Here is a 16,601-nt window from a genome sequence, read left to right as displayed (position 1 = left end):
TCAGATTTCCCTATCTGTCCAGTGAAGGAAGTTAGGCACGCTCATCTCTAAAGGCCCTTCCAGTTCTAAGTCTGTGACCCTGTGATCTGAGTGCAAACTTGTCAACTGCTCTGGAGGATGGAGCCCCAGGGGTCACCTTTGCTTTTTTCCCTTTAATCGTGGGGACTTTGCTAAAGCAAATGAGGACGCTGAATTACAGTTTTGTCCCTTAAAAAGTCTATAATCAGAGAAAGTAGAAGAAAGCCATGGTCAATTTGAGAGATCCAGCATTTCTGTTCAGAAACTACTGAAATAGGAATTCTTATTGTTACTGTGATCTTCTTTGGGCATGTTTTCTCATCTATAGGTGAGAAATGGATTACTTAGCTCACAGGGTTGTGGAGAAAGCGCTTTGTAAACCTTAAAGCTCCTTTATCAGTGGTGGTTGTTACATTATTAACCTGAAAGAGTTAGGTGGTTCTAGGTAGTCTTTGGAGCGCCCACCTTCCTAGGCCACAGTAAGGAACTAACCCACCCCACTGAAAGACCTCTCTGTGAGCCTTCTGCTACCTGAAACTTGATGGGATTTCCATCCCAAGGAAAAGTTCTGAGTTCTGAGAACTTGGTTGATATAGAGATGGGCAGAGCATTACAAGGATTGCACTCTAGTAGAGCCTTTCCCTCCTGTCTCCTGGTTGCTACAGAGTTTTGTGGTTATGTTCTCCTGCCTATAGTAGCATTTGAATCTCTTCTTAGCTATGTGACCAGTCATTGACCATGGACAAGTTACTTCATTTCTGAACCTCGGTTTCCTCATCTGTAAGATGGAAATAATAATGGTTCTATTACTTCACAGAGTTGTGAGGATCAAATGTGATAATTTGTGTGAAGTATTTTGCAAACCCTGTATGAATGCCAGCTAGCTTTAAATTTAGGAGTAGAAGTGAAAATGCATTCTTTCAGTATCTGTTTTGTATATAGAGACTCATTAAGGTGGCTAATACTGACAAATGCCTTATTCTTTCAGCTAATTCTCATTCCTTCCCATTCCCATAGACAGAACCAAAACACCATTAAGAGCACTGAGCCAAGCAAACCAGTCTCTTTACCTCATAGGATCTTTAAATTATCAGGGACTTCAAACTGGCTTAACCCTCTTATTTTACAAATGAAGCAACCGAGGCCCTGGGAGATGATTTGCCAAGGTCACATGTAGTAAGCGTGGGTGGGATTTGAACCCAGCTCCTCTGAGGCCAGAGGCACTGCCGTTCCCACTGTTCCAAGCTGCCCATTCTAGCTTCTGAGACTTTCATTTCATACTTTTCATCAGTCCTGAAAATGGCTGAGAGAATAAAATGACAGTTAAACCACATGGGGGCTTTTTCATGCTACTTTGGATAAAATGAACACAACAGAGGGCTTCTAAGTAAGGTCTTGTAATTGAGAAATGTTACACTTTCATTTCAAAGCCTCATGTGGAAGAAAGTAGCTGTATAAACCCTGTTGTGACTACAGCACCAGAGATTGATGGTGCCGAAAGTCAGAGAGACACATAAACCCTGCCTGGCTATATTAAATATCTAGGAACTGACAATGCCAAGAGAGAGAAGACCAAAGCTCTATAAACTCTACTTTATTATATCATCCGTAGATGAACTGCGCTGAGGGAATATAAACTGTGTTATGTTACAGCATCCGGGGACTACCACTCCTTAGAGACGAGGGCAAATGAGCTCTGACTTCAATGTGAGATTATAAACATCCAGAGGCCAAAAGCCTGGAGAGGCTCTCTAATTTCAGTTGTATCATAAGCAAGTCCCTTGAGATAGAGAGAGCACGTTAGATTATGCCATTCACAAATTGATAATACTGGATAAGGAATACTATTTTTCTACTGCGATTGAGAATTCCATTGTGATCTTTAAAAGTAGGTTGGAGGTGATGGCCTGTGGGAATTTTTTCTGACCTTCTAAAGCCCTTAGTAGTTGTCCTACCACATAGGCTATAAACTGGATCCATGCGAACAACTTTAGAATAATTTTGCCAAGTTTTGGATGGCTCTTGGTTTTTTAACTGTTATCACAGACATACTCGGTATCAGAACTGAGGCCAGTTTTAATCAGTCTGTGTTCTCTGATCCCGTTACCAAGTGTAATGTTTACCATTGACCCTGCTTTTCTTTTATAATTTCAGCTAGAGAGATGACTCGGGGAAAATTTCTCAACATTCTGGAGAAACCCAAGAAATAAGCCACAGCTTGTGAATAAGATAATTCAGCGGACCACGAATGTTCTTCCTTTCTTCCAGTATAGACCTGACAGCTCCCCGCACTGCTTCAACACTCAGGCCTGGGGTACGTCATTGAGACACACTTCTCTACTGCTCCTGTGGCTGTGCTTCTTGTGGAGGACGTTGGTTGGGAGAAAAGGATCTGCTCTCCATAAGGATCATCATTGACCGTTGCTCCATAAGCACTGAGACTGCATGCTAAGCCTAGATCACCAGAAATTCTTGTTTTATCTTAAGAGTGAAGTTTTACTTCTCCATTTATAGAAATGATTTAGAATCTATGTGGGACCTAACCCTGCCTCCTTATGATCCCTTCATTGGTGTGATTTAGTGATATATCTGGTCTAAATCATACTGTTTGAATTTGCTACGTATTAGATGGGCTCTTTAGTCATATTGATCTCTTAGACAGGTTATCTATGATGAGAAAAGATGACTGACTGGGGATTTGGAATTGGCCCATATAGGATATTATATCTGTCCTGAAGTAGCCTAGTATGTTCTAGGTCCTGAGCATCCACATCTTGAGAAATAGGAGCCTCCTAACACATCGTCTGATTGTAAAATTCCTTACCTCTCATTATAGTTTCATTTCCCATCATGGCACTTACTCTTCCTTTCAACTGTTTTTTGATAAGAGGTAGAGGGATAGGAAGCCCCTTCTCGAGTTAGTTTCTAATGTGAATGCTCCATGATGGGAGCTTATATCATAAGCTATCGTATTATATCATGAGACATCACAGCTCTGTGATAGTCTTCCAGTATCAAACTACTATAAGAGACAGAAAGATTCTTCCTAGTTTATGATTTTTTCACAGCAGGCAGTTCTGCCCCAGCCTAGTTCAGTGAGTAGCCCAAAGGTGGGAGAAAGTAGTGCTATGAAAAGAGAACAATTTGGAAGAATCAGAACGTCAGAGAATAGAAACTCTGTTTAGCTTAAAGAAATGTAACTGTTGAGGGGCAGTAGCATTATGTATCCATATTACTTCATCTGCAGTAAGACATTTTGGCTGACAGAGGATTTCCAGGTACAGATGCAACTATTCCAAAGCTCTGTAACCATATGTGTTAGAGAGGATAGGTTAAAACCCCATATATAAATTGAAATATCAAATTTTCTCCCCCCAAAAAAATATGTCTACATTTTGCCAGTTCCCACGTTACAATGTTTTAAGAAGTACATTGAGAATTAGAGTTTTCCTAAACTCCAGTGGAATATCGCTAGCCAAAACATTTGTTTGGTGGTAGCAAACTGTCTTTCTTTGACCTTGGAAAGACTTGCTGGTGTTGGTTGGTTCTTTGGTCTTAATTGTCTGTAGTGGTGAGCAAAATTTTCTTAGCTCATCCAAGGCGACACCATTTTAAAAACTTCTTGATTAACCCTCTTTTGATGCTTGTGCCCTATTTCCCATAGTAGACTTACTATTGAGTTTTCTCTCCAGTAAAATTCAATTACTTAAGATAATTCCACCTAGTGAGAGGAGAAAGAAAATTAAAGAAAAATGAGGGATGAGGAGAATGTTCTGTTTGGTTGCTAGATTTGGTTTAGCAACTAAAACTTTTGAAGTTTCATTTTAAAATTAAATATGTTGCTGACATTCCTTTATCTCACTAAATGCGGTTGAGCTCTGTACATATTATATATATATATGTATGTGTGTGTGTGTATGTAATCTAGCTCATACATATATGTTTGTATGTTTATTTGTGTGTGGCCCCCACATAATTGTCCTAATGTTTTAGTCTTCTTTTGCTGTGTATTTTGGAGAATTGATAACTTAGGCACATTTAGTGCTTTGGGAAATTAAAAAACATGAGTAATATTGGAACCTATGCCTAGAACTCATGTCTATAATCTGAAACTATGTCACTAGTTCCCTGGGCCACTTTCGTTCTTTTTATCTTAGTTTCTTGTTTACAGCACTTAATTGTCCTCAGCAGTGCAGCAAAGTAGATGCTTTAAAATTGCAATATTTATTGGTTTTGTCACCCTTAGAAGCGTTAATGATGTATTTTTATATGGCTAATATAAGTCTATGTACAGTGTATGTATGTACTTTACATGTGGGCAGATTATAATTTGTATATGGTGGTTGCTGTCATAACAAATGTATCTGATTTTATAGCAGGGCATGAAGTTTTTCTAAAAAGTTTCAAGTTACCTATTTAAACCCTAGCCATCGTTGGAAAGCTCTGCATTTAATATTAAAGAACCCAGTTATTTTATTGGGGTATAATAAGTATCTAGAAATGGCTTTAAGCTCCTTGGAGAATTTAGCTCTTCTTTAAATATAAGGTACTACTATAATATAGTGGAATTTTAAATAGACTCTATTTTAAAGCAAATAATCCAGGGATGGGTATCCTCATTCATTAGCATACTGCTAAACAATGGTCAATAGCAGATTGAAATTGAACCCTGCTTGTTCACCCTGGATTAGTGCAGATTTGCACAGGGGGCCCCTGTAGTATTTTTCTAGACTTTTTTCAAAATTAGTACCTAGGTCTGGCCCTAGGCAAAATTGTGAAGTAGATGATTTGTCTTTGGCAGGCATAAGCCCTTCTCTTTCAGCACCTTTCGCCTTCCCCAAGTGCTATCCTACTGTTCCCTGGCCACCCAGAATGCCCTATCTGATTACTGTGTCCCACCTAGGCCTGCCCTCCTCAGGCATCCACATTATAGTTGTTATTTGTGGACTTGTCATGGCCCCTGTGAGACTGTAAAACTCCTTGAGGTCAGAGATTATATTGTTTTTCATCTTTGTATCCTAGTGCCTAGCACAGTGCACTAAACATAAGACGTGTTTAATAAATGTTTATTGAACTGAATGATACTCTGTGACCTTGATCTTTTCTTCTCCCTCCCATTCTTTTCTTCCTTCTGGCTCCCAATTAGAATTTACCTCTGTACTATATCTCATCTCAGCCAGCTATGTTACTGGAAAACAACTCTGAACCAAACCCAGCCAAGGTCATGACTGACATCTGCTAGTGTGGTACCCTTGTATGGGGCATCTGTGTTTTAACAATTCCTGCGTGTGTAAATCTTTAATTCAAAGAGATGAATCTCTGCTGGGGTATTTCAGGAACAGTGACGGGCCAATTAGAAAAATATTTGGGGGTCTTAGAGACTTTAAATCATGAGGACACTTGGAGCGAAGATGGATTCCTGAATGGAGGCAGACTGTCCAGCTCTCACACATCAACTTCAGCAAAAACCTGGAATTCATACCAAACTGAATAATGATCACAGAATCCAATGAGAAACTATAGTAAGTGATTCTTTCCACTCTAAAACTGCATAAAAAGTCATCTAGCAGCCCATGGGCTACTAGAAATGGGGGCTGTCACCAACACCTTTGCCAGTGCACCCAATTAAGCCAGCAGCCTCCCAATGCTAGCAGAGAGGGGCCAGGGACACATGTGGCCTGCACGTGCTTACCCAGTGGCTGGTACATGGTAGGCGCTTAATAAATGTTCATGAACTGACTATGAAGGAAGGGCAAGCATGCTCTGAGAAATTCCCAGGATAGTTGGGCTTCCACATTGGGAAGTTAGTCCCCAATGTGATAATGTGAGTTACTAGTATATTGGGGCAGCTGACTGACCAGGACAGATCAGATCAGGCACCTAGAGGTTCTGAGAGCCTAAAACTCTGTCCTGAGATTTCATAAAGAACCCTGAAGACTCAGATCTTAAAACGTCAAAGATCCAGTTATGCCTAAACGTGGGGGGTGGAGGAGGAGGAGGAGGAGGTCAGCATAGGAATCCGGGTGACTCTAGGTGAGATCATGTTGGGCTGGCCAGCCCACCCAAAAGCACAGCATGGAACAGAGCCCAGCCCTTGCACAAAGCCCTAATTTAGTAACCAAAGCTAGAGGTGTCGTCATAATCACTAATTTTTACATAATGCTTTTAAGGTTTTCAAAGTGCTTTACAAAAAATTTCTCATTTGAAGGAGTAAAGTGATATCAACTAGCATAAAAAATTATTGTAGCTGTCTATAGACAAGTAAAAACAGAAACTCACGGGAAAAATGGATTTTCCACAAGGACTACATCAATACCTAGACAACATGAAGCAAGGAATTAGAAGAGAATACACAAAATAATAATTATATGAGAAAGTAGGAAATATTTAAACAAAATCAAAAAACTGAAAAAAATAGAAGAAAATAGGGGATTCAGAAACAACTAACCTAGGAAACAGGTCAAGGAGAGAGAATTTAAGAAGCATTGGATTCACTGAAAACCATGATTAAATGATTTAATCATGATTAAACCATAATGATGATTCACTGAAAAACATGATTAAAAAAATCTTAGATGCTGTATTTCAAGAAATCATAAGTGAAAACTACCCAAATCTCTAAGAATTAGAGGGCAAAATATAAAAAGAATCCATTGGTCACCTCCTGGAAGAAACTACCTAGAGGAAAAGTGCCAGAAATATTACAGCCAAAATGAAGAGCTCCCATGTCATTCTTTGTGCTTGTACCCCAGCATCTACCACAATGCCTAGCACATAGCAAGTAATTAATGCTGATTGATTAAGTCAAATCAAGAAACAAACTCTTCTGCTTGAAGCAGAAAAAGAACTCCAGGAGCTTTCTGGATAACTTTAGTCTTCCATCACTACTACAGTATACTGTTGTTTCCAAGCTTTTAACCCTCAATACTTTAGAACAACGCTCAGCGACAAAGCAAGATGATAAGGCCAGTACAATGCCAGGATGCCCATACTGTACAACTTTACAGGAAGCCTGAGACCAGCACCATTTCTGACCTCCAGTTGACCTGTCAAAGAGATAGACAGAACAACTTCCCAGCTGGGGATTGTGCAAGAAGGAGATGGAGATGGGTCAAGGTCAACACTTTAATTTGATCACCAGGAGACGAGGGAAGAAGCTAAATATTATCACAAAGGATGGAGCTTAGTCCCAGCCCCTCATCCAGTAGTGGAGTAGCAGTGTCATTCAGAATGCAGATGGGACAGGCCCAAACAGGGCCTGCCCACCCCAACCAAGATTGTGGAAGAAAACAGAGACTGACTAACACATAGTGTCAATCCAAGAAATGAGACTGGTAGTAGGAATAAACAGAAGAAAACTCTGAATATGATGAAGAAACACAGTCGGTGAAAGGAAGAGATAAATTTCATATGTATAACTACACAGAGGGAAAAAAAATAAGTCTTACCCATAAGGCTTCTTTTTTTTTTTTAATTGCAAGGCAGTCAGGGTTAAGTGACTTGCCCAAAGTCACACAGCTAGTAAGTGTCAAGTGCCTGAGGCTGGATTTGAACTCAGGTTCTCCTGACTCCAGAGCCAGTGCTCTATCCACTGCCCTACCCATAAGGATTCTAAGGGTGGCTGCAACAAGTGAAGCAAGAGATAAAATATAAAATTAGAATCTTTGAAGAAAGACTTAGAAGGAAAATAAATAGCTTAAGATTATTTGTACTTGGTGAAAAACAACCCAAGTAGTGGATTCCCTGAAAAATAGAATGAACAGTTCAATGATTACATCTGACAAGAAAAAAATTCTAAATTCAAAAGACTGATAAACTAGAGGAATACGTAATGTAACTATTATGAGGTTAAAGAAAGAGATTTAAGAATCAAACTCTCAGAAAACTATGAAAGCAAAAACAAAAAAACCCCTGGATAACACATTTTCAGAAATCATTTTAAAACAGCTCAGATATACTAGAACCAATGGTAAAATGAAAATAGAATCCGTTTGTCATCTCCTTTAAGTAAAAACCCAAATTGAAAGCATGTGATTATGCTATAGGCTGAATCTCCCAGGGCAAAGACAAGACTGCAAATATCCAGAAAAAAAGAGCTCAAATACCAAGGAGCTACTTTCAGGATCACAAAAGAGTATGCTCCAACTACCATGAAGAAGAAGAAATCTTGGAAATCAGTATTGTAAAAGGCAAAAGAAACAACATTGTGTATGATCCTACAGGGGGAAAATAGACTTTTATTAGAATAGAAAACTTTACTTTTCCTGATGAAAAGACTAGAGTTGGGTAGAATCTTTGCTACACAAACACAGGAGACAGAAACTTAGAAAGAGATGAAGTACTTTAATAGGGAACAAGAGACAGGTGTCCTTTCGGAATCCCACTGTCTTCAAAGGATAGAATAAAGATAAATGCAAAGGCCTGGGGGTGTGTGGGGTGTGTGTGTGGAGGGGATGTTGTTCTGTTGTATTGTTTTTGAAAGAGGAAAGACCAGGAAGGGAAAGGGAGCATGGTCAGGAAGAAATAAGGAAGGGGAAGAAACTTTCTCAAAACTGAAGTGTGGGAGAAAAATGTACAGAAATTGAAGAGAGAGCAGGTATCTCATGAACCCTACTCTTACCCGAATCCCAAAAGGATTTGTACACATACACAGAGTTTGGTATAGAAATATATCGAACTCAATGGAATTAAGCAGAAATGTGGAGAGGAGGGCACAGAGGAGGTTTAAGATTGAAGACAGAGAATAGTCACAAGTGAAACATTTCAGCTAGGACTGATAAATCATAAAGCAGGGATTAAAAGGAGAGGGGGAAAAAGTAAACTGATAAAAAACCAGTGGATCAGGATCTGGGCTAGGTGAGGAGCAAAGGAGTTGAATCAAAACCCTTGAGTTATAGATTTTTAGTGTTGATTACATTTTTATTCTTTCTCTACCTTCTTTGTAAAGCAAGGGTTGAGGCAGGGTGCAAAAAAATTATATGTGATTCTATGAAACACCTTTGGGAAAGGGAAAAAAAAACACCTAAAAAATCCCAGACAAAAGTTGCCATGTGTAGCAGAGTTAGGAGGATGATACCCCATGTGGGACTGGCTACATGGGCCATCAGCCGGCTAGTAGGACCAACAGCCAAGTCATCATGCAACCATAATGACTTTAATATTTTGTTTCCTAATAACAATTTACTCCCTTAGTTTAAAGAGATATCTCATTATTTCAAGTAATACAAAATAAATTTGAGAAATCGAGTTGGACTTTTGAAAATGCATTATCCTAAAGCTTTAGACAGCATGGTGTAATAGAGAGCTAGCCTTGACGCACTGAAGACCTGGTTTCAAGTTTGATCTCTCAGGTATATTGATTGTGTGACCTTGGGCAAGTCACTTAAGCCCTCAGGGTGCTAAGCAACTCTTTAAGACTCACTAAGTTGCATAGAAAGTGTCAACTTGATAGAGGAAGTTTCCTTACCTGGGAGTTCCTTGTATTAATGAAATCACAAGTCCAGACCCTGTTTATTTCCTTATCATATAGGTGAAAGGTATGAATTATTGTTAGCTGCCTAGCTTCCACATAGTAATATTAAACTTCTTCACATGGGTTTCTAGTATTTTAGCTATTCACCATTATCCAAATCCATTAGAAGTCTTTATGTTTATGCAATATGATTTTCCATCTGGGTTATATTTTAGTAGTTTATTTACTGGTAATATTATTTCACTCCATTATCTTGAAACAGAATATTTCAAATAGTGCAAAACAACTTGAAGCAAACTGGCTAGACATTTAACTACATATCGTATTGAAATGATATGATTTCTGGTTAAATGTCTAGCTTCCTTATGGTAATATTGGATTTCTCCAGGTAGGTTTCTGGAATTCCAGCTATTTGCAGAAATCCAAAAAGAAAAAAAAAATTGAAACTATGGGAAACCTTTCTTGTTCCCTCTTAATTCTAATGCCTTCCCTCTAAGATTAACTCCAATTTACCCTGTCTGTACCTTCATGGTACATAGTTGTTCGTATGTCTCCCTCATTAGACTTCTAAGTTCCTTGAGAACAGAGACTTATTTTTGTTTGTATTTTGGCTCTCTCTGTATCCTCTGTGCTTAGCACAGTGCCTGGCATATAGTAGACAATTAAAACTTATTGACTTGATTTGACTTGAAATGTTCTAAGACTCAAGAATTAAGTATAATCATACAACCAGAAAACTTCAGGCGTTAGTATTTGACCAATTAAGTCACAAAGAAAGTTTTGTTGCCTTGTAGGAAATTAGTCTTGCCTCTGTGGAGTAGGAATTGCTCTTACCACACTGCCCTATTGAAGATAACTCCCACCCTGAGATGGGTTAAAGAAAGACAAACTTCTGAATGGAATTTATTGATAAGTTTTGTGTAATGGAACACTTCTTCTAAGACACAAATATACTTATCTTCAGGAGCTTTTCATTGCTTTTCAGAATAATATTTGCATGGAGATCCATTGTTGTTCAAAGATTCCTGAGTATCAGAAGCCATATTGAATGGTGACAATATTGAGCATTCTTCTACATGTTAAGAGATTTCTTTTTCAATTTTCCAGCCCCCAACATTTTCATTAGCCTTTTCCACGCTAACCACCACCTTGGTAATGCACCTAATAGCTGCGACCTACAGAAGTACAGTTCTAGTACTGAGAATCAGATTTTCAGTTTTAATCAAAACCTTTACTTGTCAGTAGCCTGATTATTTTTCACCTGAGGCTAAGATTTCAGATCTTGGCCTTTTGGTTCTTTAGATGGGCTGTTGTTTAGTAACTAGGATATTATGAATGCCCAGTGAATATAAACTAATGATGATGTCAAGGCTTCGCATCTTCTGTTTTTCTTTTCTTCCTTATCACCCATTGATCTTTTTTATGGATGCTTCATTATAGTTACTTCTTATGACATATCCTCTTTTTTCTTGTGCTTTCAATGGGGAGCTACAATAGTGCTGAATTAATTTTATCCATCGCCCCTATGACTTCATAAGAACATCAGTAGTTTCACAGAAAGGGCAGAATGAGCTCCACAAATTTTTTTTCTAGTGAAGTGCTGCTGCTTTTCATATTACTTCAGGACTTCTAATTATTGGAAGGTAAATAGCTACAGCAGGTTGTAAGAAGTTTGGATGGATCAAAATGAAAGAACCAAAGTGACATATTAGGTTTCTAGTCAAGAAATCCCTCATTCTCTCCCACGGGGACTTATTCTTCCTTCCTGTTCCTCTTAAATAATCCCCAAAAGCATTTATGTACAATTATGCTAGGTTCTAGAGACCCAGAACCAAAAATGAAACAGTTCCTGCCCTCAAGGAACTTACATTTTGTTCTGGGGATACAGCCTGTGTCAAATGAATATAGTCCAAGGAAAACTGAGTGAGAGAGCACTACAATGGGAAGGATCATTAAAGGCTTCTCAGAAGAGATAACACATGGGCTGGGCCTCTGAAGGAAGACAAAGACTTTGAGAGACAGAGATGAGGATGGAGGGAATTCCAGGAACGAGAATTGGCTTGTACAAATGCTTAAAGGCAGGAGATGGAATATGAAGTTCATGCTATAACTAGGAGTCTAGTTTGATTGGAATATTGAGTTCATGGAGGAGAGTAGTATGAAATAAGGGTGGAAAGGCAGGAGAGATCCAGATTATGGAAGCCTTAAATGCCAGGCTAAGGAGTTTGTATTTTACCTTATAGGAAATGGGGAGCCACTGAAATGATATGGTCAGACTAGTCTCCCTATGGAGTATGGAGGATTTGGCATGTATTTTTCAGTTTCTGTTTTTCCTAGTCATGAGTATTAGTCAAGTTCACAACATTTTAGTTCAACAGATGTCCTTTCATCTCCTTCCGGAGTACATGAATTATTATGTTGCCCCGCCAGTGAACTGTGCTTTGCCTAAACCCAAATCTTCATATAGGAGTTCACCAAGATCGTGCTATATTTACACCCTGGAATATCTGACAGCATCTCCTAAAAAGACCAGCTGCCAACTTTCTCTACTCTTTTCACAATGTTTTCTCTACTTGTGCAAGAAGATGGTTGGGCTTCCGGGCACCAGATGGACAGAGATTGTTGGTGGAAGAAGTGCTGGCCCAGGCTTGCTAATTAGCACAGCAACGGCATCACCAGTGCTCCATCAGCCAGCAAAGGCAGTAGAATCTTCTGTCCTCCCATCAGTGTTTTCCCCCTAACGAGAGCTGGAAGAGGGACCCTCACAAAACAGTGCCTCAGAATAATATTGGGCTTTGTCCCTAAGAATAACAAGAGCTGACAGGATCACTCCGGACATTTCTCTTCTAATTAGCACACTTCCAGCATGGTCTGAGCCAACAAACAGAGAAAAGCGATCGGACAACCGTACGGAATTGCAGACACAAAGCGGTCCATTCCCGGTAATTAGGTGAGACAATTGCTTAGTCTTTTCTCGGCTGGAGTTTGCCACTAAAGCTCTTGCTGTTTTGGTCCCAGCAACACAAGTTCCATGTCTCCCTGGGACACTAATAAGCCCCAGATTGTCTTCCCGCTTCACACAGCTCAAGCCGGACGTCTAACTTGGGGAAAACTTGATTAACGAGGAAGTCCAAGTGCTTCTCTCTGTCCCAGGCAGCCAGCCACTGAGAATCAAGAATTGTGGCCATTGGGCCAGAGAAGGAAGCTCTGGGGCTGGGTGCTTTGTCACTTTTGTATGACTCTAGAGAGCTAGAATGTCTGTCACCTGTAAGAGGTCAAGTCACAAATATTTGCCCCATCAACTATATTAGTTGGTTTATTTTTACCTCTTGTTCACTTATGTTCCCCCTCACTGATTCACCTGTTTCTTTACAAAATACTGACAAGCAGCCTTCTCCTTCTTCATATACTTTGTATTTAGTTAGCTGTGTGCATTTATGCTCTGTTTCCTCCTCCCCCTGTACCGGGCAGGGACAATTACCTGTTAAAAATTTTGTATCTCTAGCACCTTCGACACTGTCATGCAAGCAGTAGGCACTTAATGAAAGTTCACAGATTTGAATTGATGTCATTTGTAAATTACTTGTTGAACACCTGTGGATTGTGGTTTTTGTTCTGTCTATAGCCACAGTGTTTTGCACACAGTAGGCACTTAATAAATGCTTGCTGGATTGGACTGAAGTGCATCATCCATCACTTCAGTTCCTGCAGCTACACGAAATGCTAATGTGTAAGTAGAATAGATACAATCCCTGCACTCAACCAACTTATGATGGAGGAGAGGGAGAGGGGAGTAGTCATAGTAATACAAGAAAAAGAGGAAGAGGAGGAGGAGGGAGGGACGGAGGGAGAGGAGAGGAGGGAAAGGAGGAAAGAAATAAAAAAATAATCAATGAGTCATTTAAAAAAATAGAAGATTGATGAAGGAAATTCCAAAGTAGACATGGACAAGCAGGGGGTAGTGTTGGAACTACCATATTTGAATTATCCAAAAACTAAAACAAAAACAAAAACCTCTGAGAAAAAAAAATAACAGAAGTTCACAGTTTCATACATAATTCCCTTTTTTCTTTGTATATTAAAATTTTCATGATTGCTGATGTTTATGAAATCCATTATGTTTATGTACATATACACATACATATATCCATACACATATGTATGTATATTTTTTTAAAGGAGACTATGATTTCCTTGGTGGGGCAAACATTGGTAGGAGTCCAGAGGAGCATGTGAGAGACTGATCTTCTCCTTCAAACCCATTAATTTAGTCAATAAATATTTGTTAAGTACCTTATGGTGTGCCAGGAACTGTGCTAAAGTGCTAGAAATTTACAGAAAGTTCCCCTTGCAGGTTTCTACTAGAATAGTACCAGACATTAAGGCCAAAGAACCAGCTTCATGGAAACATTACTGAAGGGATCTCAGTTCTGTTGTAGGAACAGTGGTATGCAGGCCTACAAGACCTGTGGAGAGCAGGCTCTCTGACTCACAGGTTCACAATGTGGTTATCTTGCAAACAGTGGCGGCAGCTGAACACCGGAGATGGGAATGTAGCATGTATTCAGTGAGGGAAAAGGTGCTCATGGGTCTTTTTATTCCCACACACAGAAAGCCCTACTTCAGACCCCAAGGACAACAATATACATGTCCTGGGGTAGACACCAAAGGACAAATCTGTTTGAGTTTAATGTTGGAGGGTTTTTTAAAGATTTTCTTCTGAAGTAAGCACTTCAGATACAAAATAAAATAGTTAAAAATGGTGTGTGTATGTATGATTGAGATATTTTCTTAATGTGAGCAAATTCCAAATATTTTTATAGTATCACTTCACAAAACACAAGATACAATAAATGTGCAAATTCCCTCCACCAAGACCTTAGTAAGTGCAAACATGTGTGTACATATTACATATAAAGGCATGTTACATGTGTGTATGCACATGCACATTGCACATACCACACATACAATATCAGTTGTTACATGCATTGTTTGCATGCGCATGCATGTATAACATACAAATATATACTGTTTTGCACTAAGACCTCAGTGAGTGTATACACATGTGCATATATAATACACAAGTACATTTATCATAGCATGTGTAACACATGTTAAATTGCACTGTATTTCACTGCACAATGTTCATCTCTTCTGTCAGTGTCTTCCTCCTAAGAAGAGCTAGAAGAAGGGCCTTCAGAAAACAGTGCCTCAGAATAATGGTCTTTCCTCTAGCAACTCGTCACCTCTATTTCCCTGTTCTCTCTAACCCTACAGATTCCTCTCTTTCTCTCTCCATTTGAGATTCCAAGGATCTTTCTTTGCACATATACTCCATTCCCCAACCCCTACCTCCCACCCTAGCAGGCTCACCAATGCCAATCAATCAACGAGCTTTTAAGCAAATACCTATTGTGTACCAGGTACTGTTCTAGGCAGTGGGGAGAGATACAAATGTAACCAAAGAAACCATCAGGCTTCCCTCCCCAGCAGAGTAACAACAGGCAATAATTCACATGGTGCAGTACTAAGTCATCTTTTAAAATTAACTCTACCCAGCATTTTCCTCATTATCATTTTGAGACTATGGCCTTTCACATCAAGGGAGTCATTTAGGGTGAATGACCTGAATTCCAGGATGAGCAAGATGTGAGCCATCCATAAATTATATTCGAAGCCAGAATAGAGTAGTTTGGGAACGTGAGGGAGGAGTTAGGAAATGTAAAAACCAAGCTCTGGGTTAAACTAGATGAATTTTTTTTAATCCATATCCTTTGTTCTATTATGACCCCTAGCTGATTTCCACGAAGAAGGTAACCTCCAGTATTGTGTTCTTGAGTGTGGCACTGAGGAATCAGGGGACGTGGGTTCAGATTCTGGCTCTGTTCCCCGCTACCCTGAAATAACTGAAGTAAGTCATTTAATAATAAATAAGTTAAATGAATAAGTTATATAAGTATGCCCTTGAATAACTCGCTTTTTAGACTGGCTGATCTGTGAGATAGCTTCTAGCTCTGAATTTATAATGCTGTGTCCTATTTAGGAAACTCACAATTATCCAGAATCCAGACAACTAGAGAACTCAACTGATTTTTCTTTCATATTTTGCTTTTATGAAAAATAAGCATTAAGCTGTGATTGAGAATCTAGTCACTAAAGCAATATCCAAAGCTTGCCATAGATTTTAGCAAAGATTTGGCCCCATTCCCTAAAGCTTCTGCATTGACAGACCTTTATAGTGATCACTGATATGGTGGCTCATAGGAGTTTAGAGCCAGAAAGGACTTTAGGCATAGACAGATAAACTTTATTGCAATATAATTGGTTCCCTTTTCAGTCCTATTTATTTTGTGTTATGCATTTAAAAGCATTGTTTTAAGATGGGATCTGTAACCACCACCAAACTGCCAAAGGGGTCTATGACACAAAAAATGTTAAAGACCTCTGTGCAACTCTCCTCATTTTACAGATGAGGAAACTGCAGTCCAGAGAAGCAACTTGCTCAAGACCATATATCTATTAAGTAGCAGACCCAGGAATCAGCCAGGTTTACTGCCAGTCAGTCAATAAATATTGATCAAACATCTACCATGTGCCAGGTGCTATGCTAAGTGCGGAGGTACAAAGAGAGGTAAAAGACAGTCCCTGCCCTCAAGGAGCTCACAATCTAATGAAGTAGATAACATGATAATTACTATGCACAAACAAGCTATGTGCAGGATAAATCAGAAATAATAGACAGAAAGAAGGTACTAGAATTAAGAGGGATCAGAAGAGGCTTCCTGTAGAAAGTGGGATTTAACTGGGACTGAAATAAACCAGGAGGTAGAGAGCATTCCAGGCATTGGGGAGGGGGGTGTCATTCAGAGAAAATGCTCAGCCAAGGTGAGGATGCATTTTTTAAGGAAAGAACACTACCTTGAGGATCCTCTCTTTGGCATTAAAACCCTTCATAATCTGACATCCCTCTCCACCTTTCTAGCCTTCTTACACTTTATACACACACCCCACTTCCACCCAACATACTCATTGACCCAGCGCCACTTTCCTCCTTTCTATATCTTGCGCAAGACGGAGGATTTTATATTTGATGCTCAAAATGAAGTGTTCT

At 39.3% G+C, this 16,601-nt stretch overlaps 1 protein-coding gene across 1 annotated transcript in view; it reads left to right on the top strand.

Annotated features, from left to right (window-relative positions):
• LIN52 (lin-52 DREAM MuvB core complex component) overlaps nucleotides 1-5,067 on the top strand; it is a 109,588-nt gene extending 104,521 nt beyond the window's left edge. The window contains exon 6 of the mRNA XM_027844788.1: nucleotides 2,173-5,067. Within this exon, the coding sequence (XP_027700589.1) occupies nucleotides 2,173-2,228 (56 nt within the window). The 3' untranslated portion in view covers nucleotides 2,229-5,067. The remainder of the gene's footprint in view (nucleotides 1-2,172) is intronic.
• The last annotated feature ends 11,534 nt before the right edge of the window (nucleotides 5,068-16,601 follow it).

Source organism: Vombatus ursinus, unplaced genomic scaffold (genome assembly GCF_900497805.2).
Source record: "Vombatus ursinus unplaced genomic scaffold, bare-nosed wombat genome assembly UNPS02014945.1, whole genome shotgun sequence".
Taxonomy (NCBI): Eukaryota; Metazoa; Chordata; class Mammalia; order Diprotodontia; family Vombatidae; genus Vombatus; species Vombatus ursinus.
Note: the sequence above shows the minus strand (reverse complement) of the source record. Positions and strands in the feature narration are given on the sequence as shown.